Raw genomic sequence first — 17,301 nt, 5'->3', positions numbered from 1 at the left:
CCTGCAAAGCAAAGGGTTGCCGGTTCCATTCCCAGTCACGGCACATGCCTGGGTTACAGGCCACGACCCCCAGCAACTGCACATTGATCTTTCTCTCTCTCTATCTCCCTCCTTCCCCTCTCTAAAAATAAATAAAATCTTTTAAAAAAGTGTCTCAGAATGGGAGATGTTTAAAAAAACAAAAAACGGGCCCCAGCCCTGAGCTTGGGTGCACTGTTCACAGCCACCCCTGGGGAGACAGCTGCCCGACACCCAGCACCCGAGAGCCCATGAGAAGGTGAGCCCTCCCACCAGCCAAGGGGGCCACCAGTCCCCCCAGAAGTTGATTTCCTGTTTGTACATTTTCTCGGTGCGTGTGAGCCATTAGCCCCGAGGACCGAGATGCTCCCATCCAAAAATCACAGACAGACAAGCAGTGGGAACCTGCACTGCAGCCCACTCGCGGCATTGACGATAAAGCTTCTAAAAGAGTTGCCCTGGCTGGCGTAGCTCAGTGGATTGAGCGCGGGCTGTGAACCAAAGTGTCGCAGGTTCGATTCCCAGCCAGGGCACATGCCTGGGTTGCAGGCCATGGCCCCCAGCAACCACACATTGATGTTTCTCTCTCTTTGTCTTTCTCCCTCCTTTCCCTCTCTAAAAATAAGTAAATAAAATCTTAAAAAAAAAAGTCACCGGCACAGTCCCTCTGCTTCCTTACTCGTCCCCGCCTCCACCGAGGCCCCCCTGCAAGGGGCCACTCTGGCCTCTGTGGCTGACACGACGACCAGTCCCCCCCCCCCCCCATATGTGCAGCCTTAGGCCGCGCTGACCACTCTCCCGAGCACCTTCCCTCGGCTTCTGGGAGGCTGCCCTCCCCCGCCTCTTCCTAGACAGACGCTGGTGCCCCGTGTTTCCCCAGTAATTCTCTCTCGGGCGCAGTTAGGCCACAAGCAGGTGAAGTTAATGAGAGCTTTTCCTAACGTTCACCGGGAAGAGCCACAGAGCAGCAGTCAGTGAGGGGGTTCCAGACACAGCCAGCCGCTCTGGGGAGACAGCCCAGGTGATCAGCATCTGACTTCTGAGTCAGTTACCCAGGGAGAAGCTGCAAAGGACACCCTGGGGACTTCTGTGCCCGTGGTCAGGCGCTCCTGCCATTTTTTCCATTAGGGGTGTGGACCCAGGACCCCGTGATGTCAGCAGGGTTTTTTTTAGCAGACGGTGGGGGTGCCCTTGGGGGGGAAGTCCCTTGGGAATGGCCGAACAAGATCAGACTTCTGTGCAATGCCTGCTTGCCCTTGGGGGGGGGGGGGTTGCGTGCAAGTTTCTTCTCTGCCCGGAGGCACTCCACGCTTCTCTCTCTGACCCCGCGGCTCCATTGTCGTCGTTGGAAGCAGGAGCCTGGTGGTCCCACACAGCTCCGTATGGCCCATCTTCCACCCCCGCCCGGGCCCCCAAACCCTGGCCCTGTCCTAGGAACGCAGGGCCAGTTGTAAGGGAAAGAGCCCCCAAGTGCCTCTGGGGCTCCCTTCCCCTTTGGCTCCAACGAAAACCCAGGCGTCTCCTGAGACTGGTTCCCTGGCAGCCCTCTCTCCACCGGGGCCCGGAGGGGAGGTCCGTGCCCTCTGTCCCTCCTGTCACCTGCAGACAGTCGTCCCCGCTTCCTCCCTGAAACACCCGAGCCAAGAAGCTCCTGCCATCCCTCCTCGCCGCTGCTGCCCGGGAGCTTCCCGGGTCGCTCCCTGCTGGAAAAGACCGGACCCGGTCCCTGCTCCTGCCTGGCATATGGCCCGTGATGATTCTGAGACCCCTGCAGGAGACCCCGACAGCTCCCGGCCTCCCAGGCCCCTGGCCTGCTGGCCCCCGATGGCCATGACCCCCGTTCTACTCAGGCCACCCGGGTAGACGCTTCAGACCTGGTCACTGCTGATCTCTCGCTCCGGGCAGTGTTGCTTCTCGGCCAGCTTCCACTCTGCACCTCACGCCCTCTGGTCTGCAGACTCCATCACGTCCATGATCCTGCCTATGACCCCGCCATCCTCGCCAGCAACCTTCACTCACGGCCTTCCCCCTCCCTCACCAGCGGAGGCCCCTTGCTGTGCGGGGGCCCAGGCGTCTGTCCTGAGAGCAGAGGGACCCTGATATCAGAGGGAGGGGGAAGTGCGGCGCATCGGAAACTGCTGAAACGTTAGGTATCTGTATCGCTTTCTTCCAGAACAGTTCTGGATTGACAGGAAACGGGAAGCTAGCCCAGTGCTCCCCAACCATTAATATCCCACGTGTGGCACTTCCGTGGAGACTAACGCACCGATGTGGGCACGTTGTTACCGATGGCCCCCACTGCACTCAGACCTCCTTGCCTTGGTCAGACCCCCAGTGCCCTCTTCTGCCCCAGGGTCCTGGGTAGGGCGCTTCCCATGCAGTCATTGTGTCGCGTTGGCGGGGACGATGCTCAGACCTTCCCCGCTGCTTCTCAGGACCTGGCGGCTTGGAGGACGGCTGGGCAGGGGTTGCGGGGAGCGTCTCCCCACAGGATCGGCCCGGTGTTCTTTCTCCTGGGTGTATTTTCACAGGAGAGCGCTTCCTTTTTGAAGAGGCGTAGATCTTCCAACGTCGCACGTCTGTGATGGAAAGAGTGTGGCAGGGACGAGCTTCTGGGCCTGGCGGGGACACACCTGCCTGGTTCCCCAAGTACACAGCTGCCTGCGGCCCTGGGCACCTGCTCCCAAATGCACCCAGAACCCGACTTTCGATCCGTGCGTCTGCCACCCCGGCCCGGACCACTCTTGCTTGTAGCATCGCAAAAAACATCCCTGCTTCCACCCTGGCCTCCCGGACAGGCAGCAGGGGCCCTGCTCTCTCAAAGTCTCCGGGGGGCTCCCCTCTTCCCTGCAGCAACACTGACTTCCTTGGGGTCCGAAACGCCCTGCCCTGCGGCTAAGCCTCTGGTCCCCTCCGCTCCTCCCCTCGCCCCTGACCTCGCCGCCCCACCCCCTGGACCTCTTCTTGTTCTCTGAACACCCCTAGCTTGTCACCACCCTGGGACTTTGACCCCGCTGTCTCCTCTGCGAGAACCTTTCCTCCTGGTGCACCACCTCCTCCTCCGCCCCTTGGCCTTTGCCACATGCTCCTTCTCCACGGCAGGTAGGACCACCTGTGGCCTCCCAGCCTGTGCCTGGTCCGGTGGTTGTCTGCCCCCCCCCCCCACTTTGGGATGCAAGTTACGACAGCAGGGACTCGCCCTCCCCCGTGTCTGTCCTCGCACTGCCGCCTGCAAGAGTGCTGAGCGCACAGTAAGCACTCGGCCCTGTTGGTGGAGTGAGCGAATCTCAGAGAGGCTCCTTCCCTACCGAGAGGAGCCTGGCCTGTGGTGAGGGCTCCTTGACGGGAGCAGGTGAAGTGACTGAATGAGCGAACGGAAGCTGATCCCACTGTTGAAAGCCTCTGCTGGGACGTCCTACAGTGCCCCCCGTGTTTTCCCATGAGCAGTCTCTCCCGGTGGGGCTGCAGCAGACTCCGTGTGCGGGGGTCACCCAAACTGTGTGCTTGTTGCTCTTGCCTCAGGCTTCGTTTCCAGATATCTGATACACTGGTATTCGGCTAGTGTTACCTGCTTCTCTCTTCCACCCCTCTCCCCTCTCACGTTATGGTTAGACAGTTGCGTTCGTCATGTTTTGACTGTACATCACTCACCTCCCTGCTTAAGTAAAATACTGGCCACAGAAAGTTCTAGACAATCTGTAAGGGAAAACCAGCTCAAATCTTATCTTGACTAAGAAGTCCCTTCAGCTTCCTCCACATGCAATGAATCTCTTCCTCTTCAAAGCGTATATCCACATACCCAGAGCAGAGCACGAAGAGACTACACAAGGCAGGAAACACGGCGGCCGTAGTTAGTTCAAAGGTCGAGCACGTGAGTGACCGGAGTCCAGAGGGGAGAGAGACAGAAAGATGGTATTGGTGAAAGGCATCAGCGACTGGGAACTCAGAGAAGGTCACGCAGTGGAAGTGCAAAGGGCCAAGAAGGACAATCTTGGAGAGCTTATTCTAGAAGATATTGCAACGGATTACAAAGCGATAGTAATCTGAAGTGTCCTATTGGTTCCAGAATATCCAAACGTATACACAAATCATGTTGAAGTCAGTTTAATTCAAGAAAGAACCATTTAGTAGGCAATTTGGAAGTCGAGAGGAACAGGTTTACTTCTTCATGAGAAGCAAATGGAAAAGCAGTTATCTTTTAGGTTACATGTTGGTTTTAGAGGAAAAAACTACAGAGATAAAATAGAATTATTAATTAAAAATAATAATAAGAGTAGTTGAGCCCTGGCTGGTGTGACTCAGTGGATTGAGCACCAGCCTGTGAACCAAAGGGTTGCCGGTTCGATTCCCAGCCAGGGCACATGCCTGGGTTGCAGGCCACGGCCCCCCAGCAACCGCACATTGATGTTTCTCTCTCTCTATCTCCCTTCCTTCCCTCTCTAAAAATAAATAAATAAAATCTTTAAAAAAAATTAAAAAAAAACAAACCCTGAAGTCCTTTCCACATGAACTGATATGAAGTCAGTTATAACTGTTTCTCTCCTCCCCAGCTCTCTCCCTGCCTCTCTCTCCCCATCCCCTCTTGAACACAGGGCCCCACGGTCCCCCCTCTCCTGTTGCCTCTCCTCTCTGTCCTTAACTCTGTGCTGCTGTGCACCCCTCTTCTCCCCAGTGCCACCCCAGAGAAGAGGAAACCGCCATCTGTGTGTCTTTCATGTAGAAGGGATGAGACTGGCAAAAACACCATGAGGTGTGATGGAGACAGCCCTCATTGATTAAGACAACAAAATGACATCTCGGGGGCATCCCTGGGACGCTTCCCCTTTTCAATAATAGATGTTCCAAATAATGTCTTTGGTTAATAAAAATTGTGCCTCAAGTCTCTCTTTGAGAGGTCAGGGAACTGTGAGTGGTGAGATTAACAGAGACGTCTTCCTCAAAGTTCTGTATTTTTCAAATATTTCATAATAAACACATTCGCCTTTTATAATCAGAGAAAGACAATTTTAAGAGCAGAGCCCTGTGCAAACCATCCTAAGGCTTCCAGGGAAAATTCTACCCGTGATGAAATTAAAACCATGTGAAACCACTGGACTGCCGGCACCACCATCCCGGCACGCTGGCGCAGCCGAGAAGGACGGTTCCAGGGACCGTTCGCTCCTGGGCGAGCATGTGAGGAATGGGGAGATGGCTCCGAGTTTTCCTTCTACGTAAAACCACAGGAGAAGAAGAAAAGCCAGACTCTCGAAGTGATTTCAGTGATTTGCTGAAGCAAGAAACCCGGGAAAGTGAAACAGTGGGTAGGGGGGACTACTGTAAGGGGGGAAAGTGAAACAGTGAGTAAGGGGGGACTACTGCAGTTTGCTTCTTCGTCCAGAGCACAGGTTCCCACCCGGGGCGACGCATCCCTACGGAACCACAGATTCGTTCCCTGGAGCTCTCCGGACCGGTGGTCCCTAAACGGCCACCCGCCAGCCAAGGATCTGTGTAGGTCCTTGACAACAGTGTGACGAGGGCTGGGGGGATGGGCTGGGACGGGAGTAAAAGACAGAAAACTGTACTTGAACAATAATTAAAACAAAAAAAGGAAAAAAAAACAGTTTGACATTTAAAAGGGACATTCATATTTGAAGTCACTGCTTTGGACACAGTGGGACCAAAACCCAGGTCTGAGGATGGTGTTTCATTGGAATCAGCTGGGGAGACATTTTAAAATCCCCGACGAGTGTCGTGTTGATGTTTTTCAAAGGTCCGCAGATGTTTTTGATGCGCTGAGGTTCGGAACTACTGAAGAGCATCTAACTCCCAGTGGATAAAGTCAGCAGAGTATGGCTCCATCAGGCTTTGGTGCGACACGCATGGGACAGTGAGAGCATCCCGGAGTGCACCGCGGGATGGTGAATTGCTTTCTGCCTCAAAGGCTTGCCCAGGACAGACGCTGTTTCAAACTGTGTGAGCGGAATCGGTGTGGAATGAGCATGGAGTGAGGGGGGGGCGGGGGCGGGGGAATGGGTGGGGGCAAAGACAAGCAAACAGGCTAAAATCGGCTTTAAGGTGTAGTTTTGGGTACCTCCTGCGGCCCCAGTACCGAGGAGTAAGAGGTGAGTCCAGAAGGTGGAGTGACAAGCCTGCGTGAGGTCATCCAGGGAGCTGCCGGAAGGGGGGACTGCGTGAACTGTACCCTAAAAGACAAAGAGGCTTCATCTGTTGGGATCAGCCGGACGCAGGCAGGGAAGAATGTCCAGGTGTGGGAACACTTTGGAAAAGAGAGCAGAGGAGGAGGAAGAGCATGGCCCAGTGTTCCAGAAACTGCAAATATGGCCAAGTGGCAAGCGGGGCGAGTCAGACGTCACCTCTGCAGAGATGGGGGTGGAAGCCGGACCCCGGGGACTGCGGAGTGGGTGTGAGCGAGCCAGGAGCCGGCGGGCCCTCTGGACCAGGAGTGGGGAACCCCTGCGCGTTCAGAGAAGGCGGAGTCTCGCTGTGGGGCCCCGAGGAAGGGATGTGAGCCGGCCTGCATTTGCAACGTCTTCCGAAGTTGCTCTTGCTTCCTAGGTCTCTGCGGTAAGCTTAGGTTCTGATGGTGAATGGGGAATATAAATTAACCACGACAAGAGGGGTGACGTTGACAGTGACGTGAATATGGCCCGGCACGTGTCAAAAACACCTGTTTGGAGGCTAGAAGGAGGCGGCAGGGCCTGGGGACTCGCGTGCCCTGCACGCACCTGCGCGCGCGCGCCCGCCGGCGCCGGCAGCCCCTCCAGCCACGCCCACAGCGCCGCCAGGCCTCTAGGGGCGTGTCCACACGCCGCCCCGCCCTCCCGAGGGCACGTGATCTGTCAGCTCGGAGAGACGGAGGAAAATGGCCGCCGGGTGTGTGCGGGGCTACGTGCTGGAAGCCGCTTCGTCCGCGTTTCCCGGTTTCTAACAGCGCCTGCGGCAGAGCCGGCCCTTCCCGCCCGAAGCGTCCGTGGCCGGCTGTGAGACGGTGAGTGTCGTGGTCGGCCTCGCGGGGCGGCCGGCCGGGGAGGGGGCGAGCCCGGGGAGCCCGGGGGCCCGGGCCCCCCCCGCCCCCCGCGAGTGCGCGCCGGCGTGAGGGCCGGGAGGGCTCGGACTCACGGCCTCAGGTCCGTCTCTCCGGGCCCGGCAGGCGCCTCGGGGCGGGAACGGGAACGGGGGCGGGGGCGGGTGAAACAGTTGTTTCCCCGGTGCGGAGCCGCCACCCGCTCCCCGCCGCCCGGAGTGCCCCGCCCCTGCCCCCCGCCGAGCGGGCGTGCGCGCGCGCGCGGGGCCGGGGCCGGGGCCGGGGCCGGGGCTGCCAGGCCAGGGCCTTGGTTTCCCCGTTTGCTGTCCTCCCGGGCCCCGTGGCTCCGTTGTCCTGTGCCGCCGGCCTTCAGACGCCTGGCAGCAGAGCGGCGAGCCATCGATTTGTCCCTTATGCGATTTATTGCCACGGAGACGATTTCTGGGTCACCACCCACGTTGGATCGTTTTTCTTTCAAGTCGTTTTGACATACAGAAACGTGTAAAACAATGAAGATCATTTCTCTTGCAATAACCGTGTCTGCAGCCCCCTCGCCGGCCATCGGGGGCGCTGGTGCACCAGGCAGCCTTGTCCTTGGAGAGTCCGGGACAGCTGGCCCCGGGGTGTGGCCCGGCGACGCCCCTCCGGACCCGCAGCGGGGTTCGGATACGTTCTGTGGGTGCCCGCACGTGGGCAACGCTGGGGTCCAGACCCCCGAGGGTGTCTGGAAGCGCCGCAGGGCGCCCGGTGCAAAGCCCAGGTCGGGAATCACCGCGGCCAGGTGGGGTTCTTTGTTCTCCGGCGCGGCGGGCCAGGATGCTGGGCTGAGCTGGGGCGGAAGACGGGAGTGCCTTCTCTTGTCAGACGTGGGTCCTCGTGGGAGAGCCAGCTACCAGACAGGCAGGTGTCTCAGGTGACAAGTTTAGAAAAGGGTTGTAATGGGAACAAAAAACCCCACCCTAAACCAGAGGGACCCTGTGACAGGTGTAGCCCCGCAGAGGGGGGGGCGCTCAGAAAGGGGAGTGAAGAATCGGCAGCATTCTGGGGCGATGTGCAGGGGTTGGTAGTTCTCCAGTCCGCGTGTGCGCCGCACGGGTTGAACCCCTTTTCACCCAGACTGTGCAGGTGTTTAAAGACTGTGACACTGAGGCACTGAGGTCAAGAAATGGGCCCGCCGTGATAAAGTGGTGATGGTGGAGTCAGGAGCCCGCCCAAGGCAGCCCGGTTCAGGGTCCGTGCTTTCTGGCACCGTGCTAAACGGCGCTTCATGAGGAAGGCCTCTTTGAAGAGATGTCATTGAAATGAAGGTGGGACAAGGCTCCCATTTTTGTCGTGTGTTCAGACGTGATTTCCAGCGGCCTTGTTTTTGTCCTGATGTCATGGTCAGAGTGACCGCCCCCGGTGTTGGTGTTCTGGGAGGGGGTCTGTGTTCCCCCGAGGACACCAAGGCCCGACCAAGGGGCTGCTTTTCTCTCTCTCTGCCCCGGCTCCGGGATGCAGGCATCCAGCTAGAGGGAAGGTGGGTCCCGCCCCAGGAGGTGGGGGCTGAGGGCTGATGTGGACGAGGGTGAGTGGGGTGGGAAGCCGAGTGTGGCGAGTGTGGCGTGAGCAGTCTAAGTTTAGGTGTCCACGGGGGGTGGAGGTGTCCCAGGGCAGGGACACAGGCTGCTGAGCGTGAGCATTGTCTGGGCAGGCTTCCAGGAGACGGCGGTGCAGGAGGAGACGCTGTCCAGGCCCACATGTGGGGGATGGGCATCTAGGAGGAGGGGCAGTGAGTGCAAAGGCCTGGAGAGCAGGAAGTGGCGGGGGCAGCGCCAGACAGTCGAGCCAGGAGATTAGTCTGGCTGCGGTCAGTCCGAGCTGTGGCTGTGAGTGGGGAAGCAAGGTGGGGCAGAGGGTGGGAGGGCGACAGCCCAGGCTGGAGTCGTGGGGCCTGCCCTCGCCGTCACTGTGAATAACTGAGTTTGTGAGTCCTCACTGCCCTGCAGGGAGCACAGCCTTCCGCAGAGGGGACTGTGGAGTCGGACCTCTGCAGTGGCCGTGAAAGGCTTGCAAGGGCTTTGGGGCCTTGGCTGACTTGTGAGTAGCAAAGCCATAATCTCCTGTTCTCCCAGTGGAGTCTTTGGGGAACTGGCGGAAGGACTTAAAAGAGGAGTGTGTTTCTGATCGCTCTTGCTTCCAGGTGGCATGGGGGCTGGAGGAAGGGGAGACAGGCAGAGGCGGCACAGGTCGGGAGACAGTCCTGGGGGCGCCGTGAGAGGCGTCGCAGGGGGCCGGTTTGGGGCCGGCGTCTGGACCACAGCAGTTCCTCTTTTCTGCAGACGGAGTGGACACGGCGTGGCCTTGTGATGCCTGCCCAGCCCTGTGACTGTGACTGTGGCCGATGGGTTCCCTGTGGGCCCCTGACACAGTCCGGGTGGTCAGAGCCTTGTGGGGGACTTTCGGGTCTGCGATCAAATCCAGACTTCCTCTAGTTTTAGAAACTGTTCGATTTGGGCTGCCGAGCTGTTGGCAGCCACACTCCCGCTCGTGTGGAAGTCGGTCTAGAACACAAGTGGATGAAGCCACAGAGAATGAGAGTTCTGCCGGCACCCAAGGTCCAGGGGCCCCCGTCTTCCCGCAGTGCGGTTGTGGGAAATAAACCAGCCTCCTTAAAATAAATGTTCCGTTTTGCCTAATCTAGTGTAAGGTTGTCTCTCTCGCTGTTGGCAGTCTTACTTAGCATTTAGATGGTTCGGGTCCCAAACCGGGGCCCTGAGAGCGGGGCTGGCGGAGGTCGGGCGTGGGGAGGTGGATTGGACGGAGAGCGGAAACGGCCGTGCTCCGGAGAGAGAGGGGCGCTTTGGCCGGTGGGCGTGAGAGGGGTGCTCGCCGTGGGGGGCAGACGGGATGCTGGGTCCAGGGAGTGGTGGGCAGGGCCTCCTCTCGGCTGCCTCTCCGAGCGTGAGACTTGACCCTGGGAGAGGCTGGTGTACACGGGATGTCGGATGTCGATGGCGACTGTCAGCACACGTCTCTTACTGGTCTCCAGTGACGAGAGCACCCCATCCTAGGAAACCCGGAAATGAAGGTTCTAAAGAATATTAAAAATTACATTAATGCCATTTCAGTATTTGAACGTGTGTATATTTTAAATAGTTGAGGTGCTGTATATATAGTCTTGTTCAGCTGGTTTTTTTCTCCCTGTTAATACAGCACAGGCGTTTTTCTATCAGTATGTATTTTGGAGACATTTGATGACTGTATAGTTTTCCAGTGTGAATGTATCATAATTTATGTACTCGTCCATCTTAAAGGTTTTTGTACAAAATGTAAGATTAAAATCTTCATGTTTCTTGTGCTTTTAGAATTGATTTTTAGAATGAAGTTACTGGATCAAATAATGTAGCTTTCTGGATGATTATTTAAAAGTAAGGCATTATTGAGGCACAGTTTTCATGCAGTTCACTCTTTTCAGTGTTCAGCTTTGAGTTTCGACCAAGCCAGATAATCGTGCGACTCCCACCACAGGCAGGACGTGCAGCAGTCTGAACCCCCCCAGCTCTCTCCCACCCTGTGGTCGTCATCCCCCCCCCCCCCCTCCCCGTCCCTTACTCCCCCCCACTGTGCGGACTGTTCCTGTCTGTGGAGTTCTCCCGCTCCAGAGTGTCGTGGTAGTGGGCGGCAGTGCAGCAGTTTCTGTCTCCTGGCCCCAGAGACGGGCTTTTGTCCCACACCCGAACCTCGTGCACCTCGTGCCGGCCTCCCAAAGCCTTGGTGCACTGCAGGGCCAGCTCGGGGATCAGAATCTCTCGCTTTTAAGGTAACTTTTGTCAGCTGAAAAGCTCCCGTTCCCATTGTCTGAATCAGCGGGGAGGGTGGCCCTGGGGACACAGTCCTGCCCCGCGGGAGCAGGCGTGACTCCTCTGTGCCTGGGGACCTGTGAGACACTCAGTGGCAGAGCCTCTGCGCTGCGGAGCGTGGGTGAGGGGCAGGTGTGGTTCCTGTTGGGGGAAGAGGAGGGGAACGGAGGTCACCAGTCCCCTGCAGTGCCGTTCCCCCGACAGCAGCGGTTTGCAGTTTGGGTGGGCTCCGAGTGGTCCGTTGTCTTTTTTAAGCCATGCTTTTAGCATTATATATAAACAATCTGTGCTCAATCTAAAATAAATCTTCGTTTTCTACTGGAAGTTTTGTGCTTTTCTACGTGACGTTTAGGTGAACTCTGTGTTAGTATATGCATTTGGTGCAAGGTGTGAGTTTTGTTTGTTTGCATTTGCTGTCCAGTTGAATACAACCAAGTCCCTGCTCTTTGGGGACTCGGACTCTAGTTGTGGCAGACGGACAGTGAGCACACGTGTGTCACATTTCTGACGGTGGTGAGTGCCACGGAGAACACACGGAGGGCCGGGACTCGGGGGCGGGCAGTGTGGGGACCGCTGTGGAGCGTGAGGCTGTGACTGTTTTACGTGGCACGGGCAGCCCCCCTGGCGAGGCCACTGAAGGACGCGATGGAGTGGCCACGGGCCCGTCTGGGGGGAGAGAAGCTGGGCAGAGGAAAGGCTGGTGCGGGGGCCCCAGGGCGGCGCAGTGCTGGGCGTGTTTGAGCAGGGAAGAGGGTGAGGAGCGGTGGCAGGTGAGGTTGGAGGTGACACGCGCTGCCCCTTACACTGAGGGCCTGTACCCCGTGTGCTCGGAGAGGCCAGCGGAGGGCTGTGAGCGAGGAAGGACCAAATGGGACTCAGGGCCACTCACGAGGGAGGTCTTCAGCCGGCAGCTGCAGCCGCAGCCTCGCCTGGGTGCTCGTTAAAGATGCAGGGTCAGGGCCGCGCCCAGACCCCGGCAGAATCCCTGGGGGAGCGCCCCCTCGGGGCTCTCCGAGGCCTCTGCGGGATTCCGAGGCGTGTTCCAGTTTAAGAAGCTCTGGGCCAGCTTACAGCTTCACAGGGTTGCTGTGCTTGCCTTGCGGGGGGTAGACTGTGGGGAAGGCAAAATGGAGGTAGGAAGAGCCGTTGGAATCTAGATGAAGGTCATGGGGGCTTGGACCAGCACGGCTGTGATGGAGCTGGTGAGTTGTGCCATGTATTTTACAGGTAGAACCAAAAGGGTTTGCTAAGGGAGTGACCCTGTGTGAGAAGATGGGGCCAGTCATAGGTTTTGGTGTTGGAAGACGAGAACTGGAGCTGCCGCCTCCTGGGGGGGAGCAGACGGCAGGGGGAGCAGTAGCAGGGGGAGCAGAGGAGCCCCTTCTCCTCTCTGGGGAGGGTGCGAGGGAGGGGTCCGGAGTTGGGGGTTGGGATGAGTTAGAATGACCCGAGTGTGCGTCTCGGAAAGACAGGGTGGGCATTTGGAAGCTTGTAACTGAGCAAACCTGGGCCCGTCCCTGTGGCGCCTGGGTGCATGACCCAGCAACTCGTGTGGAGGAAAACAGGTTTTTATTCGCAGGATTCCAGCCTCGGGGGTGCTGGGAGCTCTCCTGCTCAGAGCCCTGCTCTCCCACGCGACCCAGCACTTCCCCTGATCCCCACCGGGCTGTGAGCCGCACCAGGCCCAGAAGTTCCCCGTGGCCTTATCTGTTCTTAAGCCGGCCTCCCCAACAAGTCTCCACCCCCTCTGGAATGTGCACTGTGGGTGTCGGGGGCCCCCGCCAGGGTCCCGCAGCAGCCCTCTCCTCCAGCATGTGGGGTGTGTTGTCCTCAGCCTCCATGTAGTGGTTCAGGAAAGCATGTGCCGTGTCTCACTGCACCGTGGTGGGGTCCAGGGAGGCACGCCTGCAGAGAGTGGTCTCCATATGTCCTTCGGAGATGCAGAAGTCAGCATTCCCCAGTCACAGTTCAGCATTCCAGGCGTCCCCCACGAATCTGCGCGTGGTCAGGCAGGTGCCCATGATTCCCAGCTCCATCAGCTCTGCCGCCGGGCTCCCCAGGCCAGCTTCCCCAGGCCGGCTTCCCAGCGGGGCTCCCCTTTCTGAGTCCATCCCCCACTCACTACCGCACGCCTCGCCTCCTTCCTGCCTCACCGGGCTGCGTGGCGGGAGCCCGACTGCAAACTGCTCAGCTGCTTGTGCTCTCTCCCTGGGGCCGCGTGGCCCAGCCCCCAGGGCCCCTGCCCCACGGCGGCCTGCTCAGAGGAGCGGACGTAGCTCCCCGCTGGCTACAGGCGGCGTGGCTGAAGCTCTCACGGCTGCGTGTTGCTTCCTCGAGACCCCGTGGAGGACCACCTTCTTTTCGCTGCCCTCCCTTATTTTAAGTGCCGACCCGGAGCTTCCCACATGACCTTGTACCCAGCCCTTCCTGTCGTGGGCTACTCTTGCCAGTTCCCCTTTGTTTCTGGTCTTCCTTCGGCTGCCGTCTTTAGTCAGGGCGAGCGCTCTTCCTGGACACAGGGGCCTCTGCCCCTGCCTCGGGAGCAGGTGCTGTGTCAGGGCTCCCTCGGAGTCTCACCCACATTTCCCCCTGGGTGGTAGCACAGGTATTAGCTTGCCCATTGTGATGCCAAGTATCTTAAGTGCCCATGCGTCCCCCCGTGCATGGCTGTGGGGAGTATGCTCTGTTTGGGGGGGTTGGGGGGCTCGCTCCGTATCCTGTTACGGGCTGAGCTGGGGTGCTTTGTTTTCAGTCCTGCCAGGGGAGGTGTATCGGTACGAGTCAAGGTCAGACTTTTGTTTCGTATTCACCAATTATGTGTATTTTCTCTAATCTGCTTTCACAGGCATTGGGACCACAGCGCTCTGTGAAGATGTCAGTTCTGATATCGCAGAGTGTGATCAATTATGTAGAGGAAGAGAACATTCCTGCTCTGAAAGCTCTTCTAGAAAAATGCAAAGATGTGGATGAGAGAAACGAGGTGAGACCAAGTGTCTGAAATTCAGTTCTTTCATGACCGTTTGGGGACTGCCTGCTGCTGTGTGCACGGAGGTGCGCCGAGGACGGCGGCTGTGCGGGCGGTGCCAGCGTGAAAGCAGGGCACCGTTTCTCACAGTGGGAGGGCGTCAGACTCCTTGTTTTTGGAACGCGTTCGAACTTACGTAAATGATTGTGTATTGAATTGAGATTTAGGGGTGGCTTTTTTGCAGATGGAATAATCGATGTTCAGGAAGTTTGATGACTAAAATCTAGAGTGTTTCCAGGAAGCTTTAGAGAGCTTCCAGACCCAGCGTTCCTATAAATAGACTAACCAAACAAAATTAGGGCTTTCTGGGATGTTTTCTTTAACGGGGCCCCAGTTCTCTTTCTGAGCTGTTCCTTCCGCACGCCGTGGGGTTTAAAGGCCCCCCATCTCTGAGAGGGAGTTAAATAGGCCGTGCGTCCTCTTCGGTAGACAGGGAGGTATAACATATACTCACCATTTTCATCAGCTTTAGACACTTCTCTTCGACAATACCAGTAAATAAAATGTTGATCTTATTTCATCCTGAACAGCCACGCTGTAACATTTTATGGGCTAATAGACCTTTTGTATGAATTTTTAATGGCAAAGTATGTATTTGTTTTATAAAACTTAATAAAAATAATTTTGGTTCTTAAAACTGTGTTTTCAATACAGTGTAATTTTTTTTGTCAGTGGTTAAGATAATAAGAAATGATTTTAGTTTTCACATATACATACGTAGATATGAATGTGTGAACTTTTGTGCCTTTAGTTCTGGTGATTTGTCAAATATATATTATTAAAACCACATTCTGTATTATAACCTAACTGGATTGTCAGAGACAATTTGGTTACCATAGGTATCCTAAGATTTTTATATACATGTGGTAATTCCTTTCAGAGCCTGGTAATACTCATATACTGATTCCAAATGAAATTTCAGTGCCATAAGAAGATTACTCATGCTGTAGTAAAAAAAAAAAGTTTTACTTTTTTCTTGGTTGCATTATTAGGAAACTGGAAACTTGAGATGTCAAGGGTGTTTCTAACTTAAAGAAATTCCGTAACTGGCACTGAACGTCACGTTAGGAAAATGTAAGCGTGTGCCTTTGACTGGCAGTTCGGTCGCAGCGCGCACCCTGACCAGCTCTCTGTGCCCTTTGCCCCCTGCAGTGCGGCCAGACCCCGCTGATGATAGCCGCGGAGCAGGGCAGCCTGGAGATAGTGAAAGAGCTGGTGAAGAATGGAGCTAACTGCAACCTGGAGGACTTGGTGTGTGTCGGAACAACTTGCCTTTGTTTTCTTTTCCTTTGCTGTTTGTTTTACAAAGGGACTCGGAAATAACAGGTTACAAATTACACTAGCAGTTATATATCACCTGTGGCTGCAACGGGCCACGTTAACCTTCTGAGAAGGGAGAGGTTTTCACTCTGGACGAAGGTTCTCAGCACCCCCTGGGTTCAGACGCCGACGGTGCGGGCGGGGTAGGAAGCGTGCACACGAGTTAAACGCCTGCCTGAGAGACGCCCGCCTGGGAGCCAGGCCGTCACACGACTCCCTGGGGTGTCCCCTCATTGCCATGGGTGTCATCGCATCCGTCACGTGGTGGCGGCCGGGAAGCGGTGCCCCCCCACAGCACTCCGAGGGGCGGCCCGCTCGGGCCCCGCAGTGGTTTGTAGGCCAGAAGGTTTTTCCACGCCTGGTTTTTAAAACTTATTGTCTTAAATCGATGGTTTTTATTGAAGGGTCATGTGAATTCAGCGGCACCCAGGAATGCAAGTTCGGACAGCTCGCTTATGGCCTGTGTCTAAAAGGGAGAAGAGCTCTCTCTCTCGCTAGCGCGCACTCCCCAGCTGTCGCGGGGCGCTCCACTGCCCTCGCTTTGCATCGCAGTGCAGCGTGGGGGGCTGGCCACGAGACTGGCTTTGAGGTTGAGACAGGCGCCTTTTCTCCCTTGTACAGAACACACTGTGTGATTAGAAGTCTGGCGGAAAGACTGAGCCAGCAGCTGTGGGACCACGTCTGCGCCGTGCAGTCATGCACGCAGATGGGCCCCCGCGGGGCTCGGCCCCCTCGCGGGGCTCGGCCCCCTGTGGGTTGGGAGTCGGTGGGTCGGTCGTGTCAGTGGGGTACGGCCGTGTGGTACGTACGTTCGGCTTTCTCTGTCCTCAGCTTGAAGCAGTGCTTCGGTTTTGAAACAGCAACACCTGTGTTTGTGTGTTCAAGGATAACTGGACAGCACTCATATCAGCCTCCAAGGAAGGGCACGTGCACGTGGTGGAAGAGCTGCTCAGGTGTGGGGCCGACGTGGAGCACCGAGACATGGTACGCGGGCCCTGGGCGGTGTGCGGGAGCCGGCTGCCGCGCGGCGACGGTGACGGACGGGCGGGGGCTCTCGTGTCGTTGCGTGTGTGGGGCTGTCACGGTGCCTTCAGGGGCTGGGGCTGGGCGTGGGAGTGACCCTCAAGAAGCTTTCAAAACTCAGGTGGTATCATATGCCTCTTTTAGAGTAGTCTCAGTCATCACTTTCAGAGTTTAAAATTCAGAAATATTGTTAAAAATACCCATTACCCTTTAATGTGTCAGTGTTTTGGAACTTATGAGAGAATTGTTTAAAGAGGAACTTTAAGAGGGACATAGTATAGTTTTAAAAATATTTTTGTTGTAATTTTCAGTATAATAGTTACAAATTTATTTATATATTTTTAAAGATTTTATTTATTTATTTTTAGAGAGGGGAGAAGGGAGGGAGAAGGAAAGGGAGAGAAATATCCATGCATGGTTGCCTGTTGCACACCCCCTACTGGGAACCTGGCCTGCAACCCAGGCATGTGCCCTGACTGGAAATCGAACCCGTGACCGTTTGGTTCACTTGCTGGTGCTCAGTCCACTGAGCCACACCAGCCAGTCTGTAACTTTATTTTTAAAATGTAATCATGTTCAGACATGCTATCTATACCCATTGTAAGCTTAATGATATGATTCTTAATTATCTTAGCTACTTATGTATATTGGCATCTGCTTAGAGCACAAAAATAAAGAAAGGGATTATTTCTGGCTTATTCTGCAAAATGTTTAGTCTTCTCAAAAGTTAATTTTCACAGTGGGAGAAAGAAAGGAATCGATCTGCTTTGACATGTAAAACCTGGGTTACTTTGCTGATGACGTTTCATGAAGCATGGAGGGTCCGCGTGTTTGAGAAGCTGCCGCATTCTACCACCTCGCTTGGGCCGTGTGCCGTTCCTTGTTCTCAGGCCGGGCCGGCAGCGGGTTCTGCTCTCGGCGGCACGGCTCCAGGGGGGGCAGCCTGGGAGAAGCGCCCTTTGCTCGGAGTCACTCAGCTGCGAGGCAGGCGGCTGAGGTTTGAGCTCGTGTGTGCGAGAGAGTGAGGGTGTGTGGAGATGCGTGACAAA

At 56.3% G+C, this 17,301-nt stretch overlaps 1 protein-coding gene across 6 annotated transcripts in view; it reads left to right on the top strand.

The window, feature by feature from the left end:
- Positions 1-6,840: 6,840 nt before the first annotated feature.
- Positions 6,841-17,301, top strand: part of KIDINS220 (kinase D interacting substrate 220) — a 67,233-nt gene continuing 56,772 nt past the window's right edge. For all 6 annotated transcript variants that reach the window (XM_028517375.2, XM_028517372.2, XM_036027629.1 and 3 more), the window contains exons 1-4: positions 6,841-7,006; positions 13,730-13,864; positions 15,062-15,160; positions 16,115-16,213. In XM_028517375.2, coding sequence (XP_028373176.1) covers positions 13,757-13,864; positions 15,062-15,160; positions 16,115-16,213 — 306 coding nt within the window. In that variant the 5' untranslated portion in view covers positions 6,841-7,006; positions 13,730-13,756. The remainder of the gene's footprint in view (positions 7,007-13,729; positions 13,865-15,061; positions 15,161-16,114; positions 16,214-17,301) is intronic.

Source organism: Phyllostomus discolor, chromosome 6 (assembly GCF_004126475.2).
Source record: "Phyllostomus discolor isolate MPI-MPIP mPhyDis1 chromosome 6, mPhyDis1.pri.v3, whole genome shotgun sequence".
NCBI classification, from domain to species: Eukaryota; Metazoa; Chordata; class Mammalia; order Chiroptera; family Phyllostomidae; genus Phyllostomus; species Phyllostomus discolor.
Note: the sequence above shows the minus strand (reverse complement) of the source record. Positions and strands in the feature narration are given on the sequence as shown.